Raw genomic sequence first — 20062 nt, 5'->3', positions numbered from 1 at the left:
AGAGAAACGTATATGGGGAAAATAGGTGATTACATAACTTTATGAGTAGTATTTTTATTTAATCCCTGTGTGCATGACAGCTACTGCTCTGGTCTTGTCAGTCAGCTGTGGTAGGTGGGGTCACAAAGAGCCAAGATGGCTGATTTTGAGGAGCCGCTGTCAGATGAAGAGAAGGTTTGGAGACTCTTTAATTCTTTGCTCAGCAACATTTTTCTCATTTATAAATGGGCTCACCTGTTATATATTTATGTGAAATTTGGAAAGAGAATGGTAGTTTTTGTTCTGGTGTAGAAATTATAAACTTCTGTTTTAAGCTACCGTGAGCTAACAAGCCAACGCTAGTTAGTTGGCTAGCAGCTACAGAAGCAAACATCCATTCATTGAGGGTTTAACCATTTTGGTGCTGAAAAAATGTTTAGAATAAAAATTAAATTAAAATAAAAGTATCACGACTAGTTTCCAACTAGTGTGACAATGTCCATGCCAGTGATAATCACAGAGAGGGCTGTGTGTTCCTCCTATAGCGTTCGCTAACATTAGCAGCTACCATTACTTTGCCTTCGATTTCTGGGTCAAACAGATTCAGTTGCAGCTCAAATACTTATGTTTGCATCACATGACTTAAGATCAGGATTCAGGTGCCTAGAGTTAAGATGAAGCCTGACGGTGTCACTATTCGCAACGCCAGTTAGAGGCATGCATTTCAGCATTGTCGTTCTTTGAGAAAGGGTAACTGCTGTAGGGTAAGGCATCTGAACAGGAAGACAAAGTGGCGACAACATTCTTCTGATAACATCAATCTGTTGCCATTCAGGTAGGAAAACAAAGGGCGAGATGACATTTTGCTTACGAGGAACTGACAAGCAGTGTTTAAATTCAGTGTCCACTTCAAATGACAGTCTATCCTTTATTTAGTCAAACTTGCTCTCTGCTAGGTTAAAGTCTCGACTGTTGCAAAAGACATGGGAGCTTTAAAGTTACACTGACTTTTTCACAAGAAAAGCTAGCAACCTAATTCAAAATCAGTAACAAAACCGGTTGTTAATTGGAATGTTAAATTTGTTAAAATGTGGTTACTTACTTGAGCCAAAATGGCAAAAGCTACAAGAATGTTAGGAATTACCCCACAGATTGAAACCAAGTCACTGTACAGAATATTTGCCTTCAAAAGTGTCTAATAAATGCCAGAATGAGTACAACATGGGGGTTACAGACGCCAGGCTAATCAGACATTGACAAGTCTGGGTTTGGCAGTCGTTCTGATATTACAGACTTTGTACCAGGGAGGTGAGAGATTAAAGATCCAGTGGGTAATGACAGGAAAATGTGGGATTGCAGTGAACCAGTAGACCTCAGCAGAAATCCCCTCCTACCTTTCCCATGAAATAAAATGTTATTATATATTTTTTAAACTGTGTAAAATAGGTTTTCATTTACTCAAACATAAGATATTTTTGTCTATAAAATGGCAATAAATGAGAGAAAATCATGTTTTGTTTTGCTTAAAAAATACAACAAGCTTATTGCCTATTCCACATCACATGCTGTAATGTGAATTACCATGTATACGGACCTTGCAAAGGCCCAGTCATCATTACTTTGATGGCTGAATTAATTGGTGGCATTAAATTTTTGTCTGCAGGTCCGCATAGCCGCCAACTTTGTGACACATGCCCCCCCTGGAGAGTTCAATGAAGTCTTCAATGGTAAGAAGCAGATGTAGAAAGATGTCTTTGATAATATTACTGACTTATGTATTATACTTTGCTTCGAACAGTAAGACTAACTTTCTGTCTCTTGAGAGATCTATCCAAACGTTGGTTTATTTTACTCTTTGTAGATGTGCGGCTTCTCCTCAGCAATGACAATCTTCTTAGGGAGGGGGCTTCACAGTAAGTGCTGCTTAGTTACGCATATTCAGGAAATGGGTTACAAAAGTTTCCATATGGGAAATTTTTCATTTCAGAGATGTTTGTCATTCCTTATATCTTTAAGGCACTTTTTTGAAATACATTTGATGCCATATTATTAATATATACTTTGTTTTTCTGCCGATTTTCTTCCTCCAGCTCCTTTGCCCAGTACAACATGGATCAATTTACACCTGCCAAGTTAGAGGGATATGATGAGCCGGTATGTTGGGACTTTTGAAATCATTCATTTCAATCGATCATTTTTTGGGCTCCCCTGAAGCGTTAGTTGATCACGTTTTGATTCATCAGTTGATCATGAGAAAGATCTGAGTACTTCTGTGTGATGTGCATTTATTTCCAGCCCTAAAACAATTTTCTGATGAGCCCTAAATATAAAACCAGGCAACTAAGAAAATCTTGGTTCAAGTGCAGTCGTTTTCATTTTAGGTGAGCAAATACGTGCAACAGCGTTATTCACTCTTTCTTATTCCTTCATTTAAGGTCCTGATCACAGAGCATGGTGACTTGGGTCAGGGACATTTCCTCGATCCTCGCAACTGTTTATCGTTCCGTTTCGACCACCTAAGAAAAGAAGTGAGCGACGTGCAGCCATACGAAGGAGAGACAGCCCTGAGAAGTTGGAGAGATGCCTGTGATACTGCCCTTAGTGCCTATGTCAAAGAGCACTACCCTACTGGAGTCTGTACGGTAAGGTGCATTTAAAACAATATGGTCATTATAGACAACATTGCCTGCTGTTTACCCATAACATCTATGTGTTGCAGGTATATGGGAAAACAGTTGATGGTCAGCAAACGATCATAGCCTGCATTGAAGGACATCAGTTTCAACCCAAAAACTTTTGGTATAGTGTACATCCTGAAAACAGCAGATAAAAAAATGCATATGTGAATATATCTAAATATAATAGAATATTTTATTTTTCATAATGTGGCTCTGTCACAGAAATGCTTAGAAATATAGTCTTCTGGGTAAAGGGGGAATATTAGGTACTTATTCAGTGCTTTTCGCTTCCTGATGATCCTGTTTGTAACACAAGTCTTCTTTTATTTTCCCTGACAAAGGAATGGTCGCTGCAGGTCAGAGTGGAAGCTTACCATTGGTCAGTCCACTGCTCAGGTGGTAGGAGTATTGAAAATCCAGGTCAGTGTACACATTGTCATAAATAAGGAGAAATATTGTTGCAAAATATTGGTTTGATAATGAACTTTTTTTTAAATTGCAGGTGCACTATTATGAAGATGGGAATGTGCAACTGGTTAGCCACAAGGAGGTAGAAGACTCCATACCAGTGACTGTAAGTACAAATATTAGTCTGTGTGTGTCAACAATGTGCGCTGTAGTCGTCTGACTGTGACAGCTTTGTGTGAAGACAAAAGATGTCTCTCACTTTCTTTTTGACAGAATGAGATCCAGACAGCTAAGGAATTTGTTGACATTATTGAGAATGCAGAAAATGACTACCAGGTGAGCTAGCTTTTGCTGACTACATGGTTTATGTACTGCCTTAAAAATAAGTGTTACCTGTAACATTTTGAATTTTTAAAAAAGGAAAAACATCACAACTGATGTTTGTTTCCCTTCTGCTTTTGCTCCCTCAGACTGCTATCAGTGAGAACTACCAGACCATGTCTGATACGACCTTTAAGGCCCTGCGTCGTCAGCTGCCTGTCACACGCACAAAGATTGATTGGAATAAGATTCTAAGTTACAAGATTGGCAAGGAGATGCAGAATGCTTAAAGCAAGGCCGGGGACTGACCAGGGAGATGCATGCTCCTGCTGGCCCACAACCCACCTGTACCTGCGCAAGGACTAACCAAAGCAAAACTATATCGATATGGGGCAAGGAAAAAAAGAAAACACAAAAAAAATATAACTAAAGGTGTCTGGACTGTTAGGCACAGATGTCTGTCTGTTTGCAGGAATGTTCAATTATGGAAATAATCATGGTTTAGAGAAAATGGTTGTATGTTTGGACAGGGCTGTGCTCAGGACTGCAGCATGAAGTAAATTTCCTCAGCCGTCTAAGGATCACAGACCTTCTTAGAAGCTAGTATGAGAAGTTGTGTGTATATATTCTTATTCTTAGTAAAACTGATGTAGAACTATTACAGTTCTCAGCACACACAGAAGGAACCCAGATGCACAAAGCAGCTCATGAGAGAAATCAAGCACACCATCACCTATCAGGGTTTGTTTTTAAGAGATTTTGTGTCATTGTGGTGCGATGAATTAGAACTCGAGTACATGAGTAAAATCAAAATATTGAGTAGCCATTATCTGCCGTGACTGTCCAGTACCAAGCTGGCAGTCTTTTTGAAGGGACATGGGGCTTAGTTACACACTGCAAACAAAACTGAAGCATATTTATTCCTGTTGCAAACATTTAAAAATGGCACAATCCTTAGCATAGCTCTGTTCCTGCACCTATGTGGTTGTCAGTATGTGTTACAGCCAAGGGAATGTTGTTTTCTGTTGTGATCCACTGATGTATGGTCTCTCCACCCATGCAAGCTATGACGACTGAAATTAGAGCAACTTCTATGACGCTGCATCTGCAATACATTCTGTTCTTACTTTGGCAACACCCTCATTGCTGTACAGCTTTTCCTTTGTATAGAGGAAAACTTATATACTCACATTAACCAAGATTGATTTGCCAAAATCTCTTTCCTATGGTAAAGATCTCCATCTTCCCATCCACGTATGCAAATATCTATTTTAATACACAAGTTTTTGTTGGGAGTCTTCGAAAATTGCTCTGTTAACTGCAACAAACTGTTTGTGTAGTGGCCGGCGCCAAGTGGACAGAGCAGCTGCCACATGAGGCACGATCTTACTGTAAATGACTTCTGTAAGGCCACATCATACACTGTTTTGCATCACTTCTGAGTAGGCAGACTCCAGATCAGTTACTTGTTAGCTATATTATGTGCTGTATCTAAACCTTACAATACAAAACTGTGTGCCGATCAGTGAACGTCAATACTGTACTGCCCCATTCTGTTCAAATAAAGAGATTGAACGTGACAGAGTTTTATTTCGTTGTCTGCTCCTGATACAAAAAGTTAGATGGCACTCCAATCAAGATTTAAACAACGGACATTGTTTTAAAAGACACTCTAGGCTTTCAAGACATGGACAGTTTATTGGAAAAGCACAAAATGTTGCAGGGTTTCATGTCATCCTTTACACAGGTGAGGGTCACTGACAGCAGTGTATGCCTACAGATTCAAATAGAATGGCTAAAATATTTGCTTGGAAGGAATCAATGGTTTTAAAGCCAAGGATCATACAGTAAGTCACAGGAAATAATACAATAGAAAGATTACAGTGGCATGATTGGAAGCTTTAGTGTCCACGCTTACTGACAGTATAACTACAATTTATCACATAATGACACACAGTCCTCCCTGTGAAGCAGATGTCACTAAAAATCATAGACATACAGTAAAGTAGTGCAAAGTGCGGTCTCCCTTTTCATAATACTCAAGTGTTTTCATGGTTAAGTGTAGCATAAAAACAGTACATGCAGGTGATGTTTGTTCATAAAGAACTTTTTCTTTTACAGTATAATAAAGTTTTTAACTGAGAATCTCTAGAATCTGCATAAGAAGTCATCAGGAAAACATTTCAGAAACACAGTGAAAGCTACACGTTTGCTTACATTTACACATTTGAGCCCTACACAGTCTATTTTTTTAACATTGTGTGACTGGTGTTTTTTTTATTGTAAAACAATGAGCAGCTTCTGCTCATGACGAAAGAAAAGGTTTGTTAAACAATGACAAAAACTATAATAATTTCTTTAAAAAAATCAACAGGTGCTTTCTTTAAATTGTAAATTGTTTTTGAATACTTTTAATATAGTGTCTAAAATAGCACATTTTCAATTATTACACCAACTCACAATAGTTCTACGTAAAGAAAGAAAGACAGCCAAGTGACAAAACAGAAGTGCATCTAAAATAATCCATGTACTGTAGTTCATTTCAAATAGTTCTACTTTCCAACTGTTTCATGGAGGTAGGGGTGCAGCAAAATCTGGATCCGACTGAACCAGCACAGCTTCAGTTGTCTAGACTTCTGATTTGGAGTGCTATTAAGTCGTTTTGCTACTTAAGATGGATACTACAAAACCGCCGACATATCCCTGAATTGTTTAGCAGTTGTTGGTTAGTGTGATCTTTCTATTAACCACTTGAAGATAAAACCAGGTCAGACTCCTTAGCCCCCTCCTGGCCACTGCTACTGTGCCCACAGTTCCCCGTCAGCTCTGGAAAGAGGCTGGTTCGAGCAGAGTGACTGGGAGAGCCTGGAGTTGGACTCATGCCCGGCTTCTTGGGAGGAGTTGGGGGAGGGTATGCCCTCTCTGAACGTGGAATGATGGGGGAGCGGATGCCTGGAGATAGAGGCCCTGAAGGCGACCTTCCTCCCGGGGGAGATGCTGCTAGATTGCGGTAGTCTGTACCAAATGGAGAGCTGCTGATTGGAGCCAGCTTGACTCCAGCCTGCTGATTGGTAAAGCGGGACAGCACCTGAGTGACAGTGTTGCGGGCCAGCTGCTTAGCTGTGGTGTGCTCTGGTGGGGGAGGAATGGAGGAGGTGGTGGGGGAGAGGTCCCTCGGGGAAAGTGGGCCGCCATGCTGCTGCTGATCCAGCTCCGCCTGACTCTGGAACTTGTGCCTGGCAGCCTGGAACCGCTGATTGACTCCAGCCTGGTAGGAGGACTGATGGAAACCAGGACTGCCCAAACGCTTTGCCAGAACAGGAGAGGAAATGGGGGAAGAGGAGAGGGAAGAGGAGGCTGTGCTTGAGGGAGAGGCAGGATGAGGGTGAGGGGAATGCAAAAGTGATCCTCCCCCATTTTCTACTACCCCACCATTATCTGCCCCTCTCCCCTCCTGTGTCAGTTCTGTCTCTTTTTGACCATGATGGCCGTTGACTTTTGACAGTGAGGTGGATTTAGGCGTGACGGTTATCTTTCCATCCAGCTCAGTCTGAACAGAAGTGGAATCTGCCATCTTTTTGGGTATTGACTCTTTCTCCTCCACCACAGCTGCCTTTGCCTCTTCTTTAGATCCTTCAAGTTCAGCCAACCTCCTTTTCAGGTCCTCCACCTGTCTCTCAAGCTCCTTACTCCGTTCCTCCTCTTTACCCAGTCTGACTTTCAAGTGCTCACGTTCTCTGTCAAACTCAGCCATCTGTTTCTCAGATTTGGCCTGAAGCTTGGCTGCCTTGCTCTTCTCATTTTCAAGAACAGCCCGGAGCTTCTCCAGGGCACTGGTCTCCTCTTGCAGCAATACTTGAAGTTGTGAGACTTTCTGGGCTTCCTCCTGAGCCTGGCTGCTGGCTTTCTGGAGCTCCAGAGTCAGAGTTGAGGAGAGCTGCTGCTGCTGGCACAGAGACTCCTCCACCTTGCTCACTACTTGGGCTTTGTCCTTCTCTAATCTCTGCACCGTTGCATGCTCCACTTCCAGCTAGAAAGGGAATGAGAGAGACACAAATAAAGTCATAGTTGCTCTGCCACATGTGGCCACAAGGAGGCACAAGAGCACTGCTGTGTCACAGTAGATCCAACAGTGGAGCAGATACGGTTTTCTTTAAAAATACACATTTTCTGAAAAGTCTATTCACTATAACCAAGCTGGCAGCAATCGTGTTTTTCTGTTTCAAACACTGCTGTCTATTTTAGAGCTGTTTTATATGTCAATGACTTTTATGACATTAACTCAAGTGACACTGAGATAATAGTGATATTGTCTCATTTAAAAAGCTACGTTCTTTGGAAATGAGCATTTACTGTGAAATCTTTTGAAGATTTCTGGGCTTCTAAAGAGCTTTGATGAGTATTAGAAGGAAGAAAATATAATGGTGTGTGTATTTGGTATGAGGCAGGAAGGCCTAAGGAAGACTGAGAGACGCTCAGGAAGCCTTTCTTACATAAGGTCCTCGTGTGAAGTTTATGTAGTAGCCGATTGTGTGCTCTCAGTGTGCGTGCTCGCCGGCTGACCTTGCATTAGACGTGAACATCCATTATCTCAGGCTTCCTGAGACCATAAAGCCCCATGGCAACTAGTCAGCTAAACAATAGTCTCTTCCTCATCTGTTTCCCATGGAACATTTCTGTGCCTGTGTGTGTGTCTATACTTTTAACCGGACAAGCCCTCTCCACCCTACTGAGTTACACAGTGGAGTTTCACTGATGCTTCCCTGCTGCTGGGTTTTAAATCACCACCACAACAGCGAAAAAGGACACTGTGCAGACAGGGAGAGGTGAGGGAAAGGGAAGCAGGTTGACCAGATGTGCTCATCTGTCAGCAAGAGAGGAACAATTTCTATAAGACGTTAACATTTTATCTCACAAAGACAAACATACATATAGACACACTTATTGTTTCGCCTATCCTTTACATTCCAGTCTCACCTGATGCAGTAGTTTATCTCTTTCTGTCTGCAGCATGAAGGTGAAATCAGCATGGAGTGCAGATTCCTGGACGTGTCGTCGTTTCTCCTCCTCCAAGTCTGCTATCATCTATCAAACATACAGCCAAAGGGAAAAACACTAAAGTTGTGAGTCTCCCACACATATCCTCACAGACCAGAGCTTTGGGGTGGAGAAGCTCCACATCCCCTCTCGGTCTGCCTCACTACTATAAGCCAAATCAGTAGCTGAAACAAATACACATGCATGTCCACACACAAAGCAAACTTGCACTTGTGTTAGCCCATGTGTGATAATGGCTGTGTAGAAAAGCTGATCTGAAGACTGGTGACTATCTGAATGTGCATTGCCCCTTACCCTTCTGTGTCTGTTTTCAGCAGCAGCTAACTGTCCCATCATCCTCTCCTGCATCCTCTTGCAGTGAGCCATGACCAGTTTAAGCACAGCCAGAGGATTTGGCCCCACTGCCCTTCCCTGCAGATGCGTGTGAGGTTCGGCGGCTGTGTTATGGCACTCCATGGCTTCGTTGTCCCGCTGCAGGGCCAGGAATGGATCGCTGAGGTCATACTGTCCGTAGCGCTCTTGGACAAAAGCATCTCTGTGCTGAGCCTGTCAGATATACACAAACATTAACCTGTTATTTTGTTGCATATACAATGACAAGAAATCCATTCTGTTGTATTCACACATATGAATACGGTTGTGCTTTCCAAGAGATGCTGAAAATCAGCTTGAACAAATATCAAATATTGAAGCGCATGGTAACACACATTTTTGTGTAGCACAGCAGGCAACAAGAGAGAGAAAAAATCTACTACAGTCTACAGTCATGTGAAAAAGGAAGTTTTCACAGGACTCAAAACTAAGTACACAACACAAAGTGTAGAAACGCCTTTATCAAAATACCTTGAAGTTTGTTTTCTGTGTGACTAAATCAGTCTCTCTTTGGTTCTCTTTTCTTTAAATTTGGCATTAGTTTATGGACGCCTGTCTTAAAGTCCTGCAACAGCATTTTAACCAGGCTGGACTTTGACTGGGCCACTGGAGCACCTGGATTATTTTCTTTTTTAGACATTCTGTTGAAGATTTGCTACTGTCATTATGATTATGGTCCTACTGCATGACCCAGTTTCAGCTAAGCTTCAGCAGTCGGACAGACGGCCTCACAAGTGACTCTAGAATACTAAGTTCATAATCAAAGACTGTAAGGTGTTCAGGTCTCATGGCTGCAAAACAAGCACTAATTATTATCTCTATATCTCTGTGACTGACATTTGGTAGGAGGCGTTTGCCCTGATATGCCGTGTTTTGTCTTATCCAAAATGTGGTGCTTTACATTATAGCCAAACATCTCTACTTTGGTCTGTACAAAGGACACTGTTCCAGGAGTCTAGTTTGTTTAGACACAACTTTGCAAACCCAAGCCATGTAGCCACGTTCTTTATAGAGAAAACAGGCTTTTGGCAACCCTTCCAGAAAGTCACACTAGTCCAATCTTTTTCTAATTGTACTATCATTAACTCTAACAGTTAGCAGTATAAGATCTGTGTCTCTTTTACATTTCTCTGAGCGTTCCACAGCCTGACTTTGGGGTGATTTCCCCCCTAGATTGACAGGCAGCAGCACGAAGTCTTTCCTCCTTGGAACTGTGTTCAAACACAAGTGAATACCAGCAAACTGCCCCAACCCTCTCCTTTAACAGAGGTGTGCACGCTTGCTGGAGATCATTTAATTAAGTTGATTTAATTAACAGGACCTGACTGCAATTTGTTCTCTTAACTTCTATGGAAACATTGAAGATGTATTTTGTTTTTTCCGGGACTGTTATGTCCCGAACATGCATGCACATTAATATGTGAGTACAAGTTCAGACTTGACTCAGCAGAAACCAGTGTTTCTTATGTATGACAGTATATGGGTTTGATAGGATGAAGCCTCTTTTCCACACTGTGGCACCGAACCAAAAAAGGATATCATTATGACTGGACATAGATCCGGAAGCGTGTGTTTGTGTGATTGCAGGAAATCTGCGCTGAGTGATGTTATCGTCAGCGTGAGACCAAGCAGATGGTCATCCCCCTCAAACCAAACACAAAGAGGTGAGGAACGGCTATCCAGTCCCCCCACCAGGGGCAGATGTTAACGCCTCCCCAGGGATGCAGCGGTGAATGTTTGTACCATAAACTCAGACACACACACACACACACACACACACACACACACACACACACACACACACACACACACACACACACACACACACAAACCCGACGCTATTAAAGTGGTTCAATTATATGTAAACTAAAAACAAGTGAATAAAAAGTGACAGCACACCTGTTCAGGGGAAAAAATTAGGAGGTCTCATTGACTACATAGCAGATAGTATGTTTAGTATGTTTGAGTTCTGGAGGCACTCAGAGTCCGCAGGCAGTCCTAATGATGTGAGCACATGCTTCAGAGTTTACTCCACGGGTCTTGGGGACACAAGTCTCCATCTCCCCCTACTATTCTCATCAGACACCCCAGCTGAATGCCTTCTCCTCGTTCCCATGCCCAAACATGCATGCCACTGCATTCCTCTGTAAGTTCATCATCACTTGTTAGAAAATGCATCTCTTTACTTCCTCCTCTCTGTCAGGCTCTTTTTCTCACATGCTCTCACAAAACAAAAAATATCATTACAACACACACACACCCTCGGGGCTTCAGTAGGAAGGCTGTATTTGAGGCTTTCTCTCTGGCTATACAAAGAATGTGACCCTCAGTGAAGAGATTACAGAACTTGCACAAAGACACTGTCTCAGTGCTTTCAGTCCCATGCATTGTTCCCAAGTCTGACCCTGCAGCCTTCAGTGTCTGAGAACCAATACGACTGTATATCCGTATCTCAGTTTCCCTTTTTCTATGACTATAAAGTTTTGTGTTAGCCATTATGTATATCCTGAACTGTGGTTGTGAACTTTTGTTATTTTTCTGTTGGTCATTAGAGTAAAACTGGAGAGAAAACTGCAGCTTCCTGAGTTAAATAGCTGTTTAAACAGACCATTAAGGGCTGGGCTCAGTGTGTGTTTGTAGCAGAGCTGGCCTAAGGTCTGGCCTCTCGTGTTTTTTTGCCGGGACAGTTCTGATCGTAATGACAGACTGCACTTTCCTTTATGACAGGGCACAACAAGCAAAGCCTCTCTGCTACATAGCTCTACACAACTACAGACAACAAATGTCTTTATAGGAAGTCATGAGAAAAAATATGCAGGATACTTTTCAATTTGAATTTGGTACTCAATTAGCTCAGCAAGTAGCATAGACAAAGTCAAAATGTGCACTGATTATCTGATTTAACTGACACTTTGTATACAAGTTAAATGGAATCAAGTGGTTGTTTTTTCTTTTCTTCAAGCAGCAGTTATGAGAGTGAAAACTTCCATTAAAATGGTTATACATAACATATCTGCTCAATAGTGTGCATCTTCAGTGAGTTTGGTATGACAGCCGGGAGCTAACTACTAGCTAGCTAACCACTAATGACACCATAAAAAACCACAGCTTAACAGAAGCAAGAGTATGGAGTAATTTCTTAGGAGAGCCCGTACACATCCTACTCAAAGTAGGTTGCAGAAAAATACAGCAAGCTCACATACAAACACATGATGTATGAACATATATAACACATATATTTTTTATAGCTAACACATACACAACTAATAGCCACACATTAACTTGAGCCAGCAGTGTCATTAGTATTCTTACAAGTAAAAAGCTAATTAGCTAATGTTGCTAAGCAGTTAGCTTACAGAGGTTTTAGCAGAAATGTGAGAAACAGCAAAACTGAAGCAGAGATTTGCTAAGGTATTATTTTAACCGGGAGACTAAATAGTAGCCATAATAGGAGCAGGCGAACTCTCTACATACTATGAAAAGGTGCTTCAATGCTTCTTTTATTACTTCTGTTGCTTTAGTTTCTTATAAATTCTCCTTTACACCTTTCCATCACTCCAGACTGACTGAAATTGTAGACCTACATGGCAACAGAAAAAAATAGAGGCAATTTAAAAATGTCTCAGCCTAAATGGGTTATTATTTATTGCCATTATGTGCAAAGCCAGCAATAAGAATATAAACAAAATTTGGTTGCACACACAGCTAAAACAGGCAACCAGCAAATAAGAAAGATTTAATAATTAAAAATCAGTTAAAAAAAGTGTATTAGGTTTACGCTGATTAGCTTTTCCAGATGATGCAGATAAATAATGCCCTGCAGCACAGCGGCCCCCTCAAACGGTGTCTCGACAATGTAGGCATGTGGTGAGACATCATGTCTCTTTAAGTTTATAACAGTTATTAAAACTACAAATTGACTTGTAAGTCAAGTGTAATTCAATGATAGTACTCACTTTTTTATTCATTACTTTTATTTCTTCTTCTACTCAAGAGACAGAGACAGACAGAGGGAGCGAGAGAAAGAAAAATGGGATTATGAGATTTTAGGTGTTTGCTTTATGAAATGTAAGCTAAGGTGTGCTCGAGACACCTCCCAGGTACATATTAATCACAGGTGGTGCTAAGATAAGTGGGACGACACCAAATGAAACTTTCTAAGTAATGTTTAACTGCAGCAAATGTTATCATCAGCAGTTACTGATGCAACATGGAAGTGGGTGTTCTCACCCTTTGGTCAGGCATTGCTTTCAAAAAGGCATTTCATTAGTGGAACAAGGAAACTCTGTGCCAGATCTCCTATGTGGCTTTTTTAAAAAGTTGTATTATTATTATTACTAGTGCCAGGCTGTGTGGTAAATCTAAATAAAATGAAGGGTGTTGTTAGATATAAACCTTTATTTTGAAATCTAGTTAAGGTGTAACAGAAGCAGCCATAAAAAGGCATCCTTAGGAAAACATTGCCTCATATTCAACTACTTGTTTCTATCAATTCTGTGTGTGACATGGTTTGTGTTTCCAGATGCTGTTTAAATGATATTTAAGTGGACCCACCTTCTCTTTTACACACTTTAAGTCAATGAGCTGTCCTCTTACAATCTCCGAGCTGTTGGTTACTGACCGAGTGTACACTACAATACTCTATTAGGCTTCCTTTTAAGGGAAACTTCTGTGTGGTTAGTGGCCCTTTTTTATAATGTTTACCCTGCCAATCTTAAGAACTTGTCCAAATCGGGCAGTACACACTCTTATCTGAACAATAAAGTCTTGCCCACCCTTATTGTTTATGGAGTCGGGAAATCACATCAGCCTATAAAAATAGACAAAGCATTTTAGGATTACAGGACATGACATCATATGAAAAACATTACCACACAAACTCTGTTGCCTGGACAAACAAAAACAGTTCCATTATCAGATAATCCAGCGTCACAGACTTCGTTACAGTGTCTGTTTCGTACATTTGCTCCTCACTTTGTCTCAACAGAAATGCACCAGTCTACAAGGACCAACCTTATACTTCCTCACTGCCAATTTAAGGAGCAGGTGTAGAGCTTCTTCTCTAAAGTACATGTTTTCAACACACTAACTTTAAGTTGCTCAGAGCTTAACAGGGAGAAGATAATAATAGCATTAGTTCCCTTTAGTTGCAGACAATTGTTAACTCAAAACATACGCCACACCTCTTGGAATGCAAGACCTGTTTCTGGTGTCATGTTCTGAGGAATGTTCCCTCTAGTAAAACTGCTCATCTGTGTCCTCGCTGATGAGCACTGGAAACATTAAAACCCAGAATCTGTAGAGACAAGTCCCACAGTTGACACCATCTCATTGTGTGATTAAGTAAGCAAACAACTGTTGCAGCTCCAGGTTTGCAGGGGTTTCGGGTGAAGGAGGGGTTACAAAGATGCAGGTTTGTTTTGCAGTCCCAGGTACTTGCTGCTGGGAGGAGAGAGTGTTTGAGGTAGGAAAATACTGGAAAATATGGTAGAGCAATCTGCCCCACATGCAAGTAAGCATTGACTTCTTTGGTAAGTGCAGTGTGCTAGTAAACAAACTGAAAAGAGAGCTCTAATTGAGGAAAAGCATTGTTATAGCAACTGCTTGAGATATGTTAACCAGAGTGGGAAGGTACAAAAGACCCAAGATAGTGAAACACAAATTGTATAAATAGACTTCCTGGGTGTCAAACTGATACACAGAGACAGACTAAATTGAAGCCTGCTATCAAGTCCTGACACTCCCTTCAACACACAGTCTGCCCTTACATTGACCTGTCAGCAATCTACTGTACCGGCCCCCAGCTGGAACAAAGGAAGTCAGTGATCTAAGCCTATAACTCTGTACATCCTCTGCACAGTAAACACTGCAGCCTCTGACAGGCCCCATGGAGACCACCAAACCTGTGTGTGTGTGTGTGTGTGTGTGTGTGTGTGTGTGTGTGTGTGTGTGTGTGTGTGTGTCAGTTGTGCAGATGGGACATGGGTCACAGTTAAACATCAAAGTCCCCCCGTAATGTGGTTGTGTTGTGAGGAAAAGAGAGAAGAAAAAACAGAGTAATAAAGATTTGGAAAAAGGAATAAGTCGACCATGCATTTGTCCTGAGGGGATGGTTGAACATGTGCACTGAGTTTCAGGTCAAACACTGTATGCTTCAGCTCTACATAGCAGTCCTTTGACTTGCATATGAGCTGGTGTGGTTAGAATGGCTTTCCTTCAGGTCCCGGCACTGAAATTCTGCCTTCTCATTTGCTTTTTAGATAAATGTCAATATCAAAGCCTATATATCACATCACTGCTACTTGTTCTCATTGCAGGCCTAATTGTTATTTCAGACAATGAGGCAAACATTCACGGTCTAAGCATAGAACAGCTGCTGTGGCAGGAGTATAAAAAGCGGCACAAAGAGAACTAATCAGACCAGGCCCAGACACTAAACACTGCTGTTGGAAAAGAAAGCTATTCTCTCAGCTTGAGTGAATTAGCTGCACAAAACTCAACATCCAAAAGAAAACCAAGCCTAAACGGTTCTCTAAAATCAGACGTGTGATGAAACATGGCTGTTGTGGAGTTTTGTCTGGAATGACGTTTATAATCTTTTCTAATGTGGACTCTTGTGATTCAGGTTGCCCAAGTTGAAAGATGCTTGGGTGTTGACTGGCACAACTTTGCCTAAATGCTATGTAGAGTATGCAATCTAAAAATGCAATCTGCAGTCATCTTCATAGTCTGTGTTTAGTGTTCCAAACACAGTTATGTACAACTAATTAGCCCAAGCTAAACAGCTCTTGCAAGGCTTTGAAATATTTACCTGAGGCAACATACCACACCAGAGTAATCCGCTTCTGTTTTCATTTTGCAACAATGGGAATCCCCAGATTTAAACTAATGTGGTCACAAAAGACACCAGTATAAACTGCAGTCTGTCTGAACTCAATCGAGACACAATAGTCAAAACTGAAAAGTGACTTGAGTTTAAAAAGAAAATTTGGTCAAAGGCCAGACTGACCAGCAATAATACTGGTGCTCTGATGAACCCAGAACGGCTGCTGTGCCATCGTCTTCACTAGCTCTTTTTCCTCAGCTTCCTGTTTACATATCCCCTCCCAGTTCACTCACATTCTTATTGGGAGCGTGATGCTGAAACAGGTTAATTTTAGTGTCAAATGGTGTATGGACTAAAGATAGTCTCACATTTTGTTTTATTCATTGGGATACTGGGATGGAAATGATACGGTTAATTATGCTCCGTCATGTAACTCCTTCAGTAAGCACGAGTCCACGGGGGGATCTGTTGTATCAGATGTAGCCGCTAACTTACCCTGAGGGCGTGTATGACTACATCCTGGGCCTCTAGCTCCCCCTCCAAGATACTGAGGAGAGTCAGCAGCTCCGCTCTGCTTAGAGCCTCCACGTTCATCTTCTCCTCCTAAAGACAGAAAGAGTGAGTGAGTGAAAGCAAGATTTCTCATTGTTCCTAAAAACTGTTTTATTTCATTAAAGGAGCAGATGAAAAAAGAATGAAATCAAATTAGGAAACAAGATTGCTTCTGGGTATTACAAATTGATTTATATGTAAATCAGCCCACAGTAGTAGCTACTCATTCTCATTTTTCAGGGAGCGACACAGAACTGATATACAAAGGGACTCGGGTCCCATCTGTGGACTTGCTGAGTTGTGCTCCGGGTTATAAACAGGAAGTCATTAGCATATCTGCACATTAAGTCCAAATCCCAAGACTGTTAGGCAAATGTGATAGTCTGAAACATCTTTTTTTAAGCTTGTAAGACCTTAGCCATGCTACACCTACACTACTGCATCCTGTGATTCATCAGCAGGGCCCTGTTTAGTCACAGGGGCCAGACATAACACACCTCACACTGCTGACATCATTCTTAAAACTGAGACAGACCTTTCTGAAAGTTGACTTCATCTTTTGAATTGCAGATGAAGTCATTTTCAAATCAGCTCCTTTAAATCACATCGAAGCTGCTCAGTGTGACAAGAGTTTGATGAGGTATGTGTGAAGAAGGAGATTATGATCATGGTCTTCCTCATGGGGCCCATATGTAAAGGCAGACTTTAACATTCATGGGTCACATCTGGCCATTTGGTTGTCCCTGATCGACCTGACATGAGGTCAATGGGAAATTAAAATTCCAACATAAATAAGTATAAATCATGAGGTTTGCCCCATTTCAGCCACCAAACACGCTGAGTGTTTGGTGAAACACAATGCAAGAGCCGGTTGCTGCATTTCAGGATCACAGTTTGAGTCACCATTATGAGACTAAACAGGCAAATAAATGCAACTTGACTAAAGCAGAGGGGGAACACACATCTAAACCTGCAAAGCTGCAAAAACAACCAAGGACTTTTTTTGTTTTTACCAGGATGGAGCAATCAAGACCAGCTCCACGATTTCCCATACAACTGCAAAAACAATAAGTAATTCTCTGGTGGTTTATCAAAGAGTGTTTCATGGACTCTGCATTTGACAGGAACAAGCTGGATCAAGGACATTGCAGGAAATCTGGAGCTTCAGTTGAAGCTCGGGGCAAGAGCTGTGATGTCTGTGACACGTGTGAATGCTTTGATTGGCTGGGACTCAAATGGGACAAACTGGCAGGTGTTTCAACTGGTTGTTGTCCAAATCTGCCAGAGTAAAATGTCACCTTTGAAGCAGATATAAGAAAAACTGACTGAAATGAAGACAGAACTGAATTCTTTGCATTTTATTATACACCCGCAGATGCTGCATGTCAGTACTAAAAAATTATTTTATTTTATTAATGCTAAAACTTAAATAGTTAATTTAATCAGAGAAAGAGCACTGATTGAGTGTGTTGCACTTTCGATTCATTCGAGCACTTTAAGTCAGTGTCACTGCTGGATTTTTATTCTTCTTTCAAAAAATACTTTCTACACATAAGGAGAGATCTCATTAGATGTTGTTTCACTTTGGATCTACCTCATACATGAACAAATATTCTCATTCATTAAGGTTAACAAATGCATATACAGCTGTCCTTCGTGTTTCCTGCACAGCCACTGAGCCTGACTTCTGTGCACTTGTTCAAGCCCAAAGCAGACTAGATTTTTAGATCTAAAGAAACCTACAAAACAGAACTGAAAAACTACAGATGAAGTAATTAAACTAAAAGCAAAAGAACAACAACACTTTGTATGAGTCAAAAATCTCTGAAATCTTTCCAAAAAACACACTTGTTTTTGAAATATTGTTGATTAAAAAATGATAAAATGCTGCCATTTCCACTATGTCTACTAAGTGTATCGTCTAATCTTACGAGTAGCAGAACTGAGTTCAGCTTATTGTCGTGGCCCTCCACAACAGTCCCCGTTTCTCATGTGACCCGTTGGGAACATTAATTGCCCAGCTCCGTCTTTAGGTGTTCAACTGAGTCAAGATCTGCTGTCTGCAAATGGCACATCGTGTGATGAGTTTTATTTTCATACTTACTAAACCATTTGGTGTTTTGATATTTCCTTTAATTTGTCAAAGCAACTTTTCTCATCTCCTCTTTTTTAAAGAAACCCACCCTCCTCTCCTCGCTGCCACGAAGTTTCAAAGCTTTTGCTTTCTTCAAGCAGCGATCCCACAACACTCTCTGTCCCTCCAGAATTCCAGAGTGCATTCTGTGGCTCACCGACATTCACAGCAAAGCAGCAGAGTGTGAATCAGCAGTTATTTACTGGCTACTTACTTGTCATAATGTGAAAGTGGTTTCACTCTTTCTCAACCACACACATGCACACGTACTTTAGTTTTGTGTCAGTACTGCTGTATGTTTGACCTGTTTCCAGTCAGTGTAATGCCAAAAGTGGGTATTTGTCATTCGATCAGCTTCCATGGAAAATCGTTGCCACATTCCAGGGATACCCAAACCATGGGAATCGTCACTCAAGAGTAAATTACTGAAACCCACTCTGTAGCTGACATGGTTTTAACTGTTGCAGGTTGGCTGTGTGAGTAGCAAAGCTTGATCCGGTAATAAGCCAAAGCTAATACATTCATGGTGTTGAAATTAGAGGTTATGCTCATCCATATCAAGCCAGACATTCAACATAGAAGCAGAGCATCTAATGTGGTCTGTGGTAAGTGCCAAAGGGAGACTACACACCTCAGTTACTGTGGTCATCTTGAGTGAATTCACACATAGCCCAGCGTTTATGCTCTCTCTTTAATCTCTCTACTGTGGTTTCTCTCAGGTTAAAAATTAGCTAAGAAAACGGGAAGGGTCCTCCCTGCTTTGCTCACTGTGTGGGAAAGAGTGCTCAGTCTGCTCCATGCATTTCTAAATGATCGCTGGGGTTGCTCAGGAGCAGCAGAGGATCCACCTGCCGTCCCGGGCCTTTGTGTAACACAAGGGGATGTCATTATTTTCTGGATTGGTAACATTCAGTTCAATATCCAAGTGCCATAAACCTCATAACAACATCAAATTACCTTTTATTAATAGCTATAGCTGGGATTTAGGGTACAATCAATACTACTGAAGCACTCACACCCTACAGCCTGAAAATGAACGATTATTCAGATTCCTCTTATTTTGGCTACTATATTTATGTGGAAATGTTTTCCCCGTGATGACTTAGCACAAGGTCCCAAGTTAACCCCTGTAAAAATCAGAAATACCAAAATCCTTTATCGTACAAGCAAATCTCAGACTGTGTCAGAGATTCACCTGTGGACTTTTGCAGTTTAGTTTTTACTTTAACAACCCGCCAAAGCACAGTGGTAAAAACCTCTTCCATACCTTCATGCGCTCTTTTCTGGCCGCATTAACTGTTCTTTGAATCCAAAAACGGGGGACTCCACAACAGCATGAATCAAAGCACCCCACTGTCACTGGAGCTGCTGCTCTGGTGCGAGCGTGAACAACAGACCTTCAGTGACGAGACAGTCAGCCAATCACAAAGGCGTAGTGCAACAGCTCAACCAATGGTTGGTGGGTTGATCGGTGGAGGGCGGGGATATATGCGGTCATGGGTGTCCGGGATAAACCTCTTTGTTTCGGACGTCCAACGTTAGATTTATGGCAAGTCCGTGTCTGTGCGTTAAATTCTGAAAGATTTGGTCTAATCGCAAAAGAAATCTGTATATTTACCAGTTCCGATGGATGGTGTGAATGCTTGAAGCGTACACACGGAGTGAAAATAAGATTTGTTTTGCCATAGAAGTCACAATAAATGATTTCAATATGATTAAAAGGCTTCGGCTGTT

At 41.3% G+C, this 20062-nt stretch overlaps 2 protein-coding genes across 2 annotated transcripts; one reads left to right on the top strand and one right to left on the bottom strand.

The window, feature by feature from the left end:
- Positions 1-73: 73 nt before the first annotated feature.
- On the top strand, positions 74-4966 carry capza1b (capping actin protein of muscle Z-line subunit alpha 1b). Its single transcript, XM_005732463.1, has 10 exons — positions 74-174; positions 1643-1706; positions 1841-1892; positions 2070-2133; positions 2415-2621; positions 2699-2778; positions 2999-3077; positions 3160-3231; positions 3339-3401; positions 3536-4966. Exons 1-10 carry the CDS (start codon positions 136-138, stop codon positions 3674-3676), a joined length of 861 nt encoding a protein of 286 aa, XP_005732520.1. The 5' UTR covers positions 74-135; the 3' UTR covers positions 3677-4966.
- Positions 4967-5624: 658 nt separating this feature from the next.
- On the bottom strand, positions 5625-19759 carry cttnbp2nlb (CTTNBP2 N-terminal like b). The gene is made up of 5 exons (XM_005732462.1): positions 19596-19759; positions 16138-16245; positions 8739-8990; positions 8364-8471; positions 5625-7416 (listed from the first exon to the last, which is right to left on the bottom strand). The coding sequence occupies exons 1-5, from the start codon at positions 19599-19601 to the stop codon at positions 6130-6132; spliced, it is 1761 nt and encodes a 586-aa protein (XP_005732519.1). The 5' UTR covers positions 19602-19759; the 3' UTR covers positions 5625-6129.
- Between the last annotated feature and the right edge of the window lie 303 nt (positions 19760-20062).

The sequence above is a fragment of the Pundamilia nyererei genome, unplaced genomic scaffold, assembly GCF_000239375.1.
Source record: "Pundamilia nyererei isolate P.nyererei 1_Seehausen unplaced genomic scaffold, PunNye1.0 scaffold00047, whole genome shotgun sequence".
Lineage (NCBI taxonomy): Eukaryota > Metazoa > Chordata > Actinopteri > Cichliformes > Cichlidae > Pundamilia > Pundamilia nyererei.
This window is presented reverse-complemented; position numbering and strand designations above follow the sequence as displayed.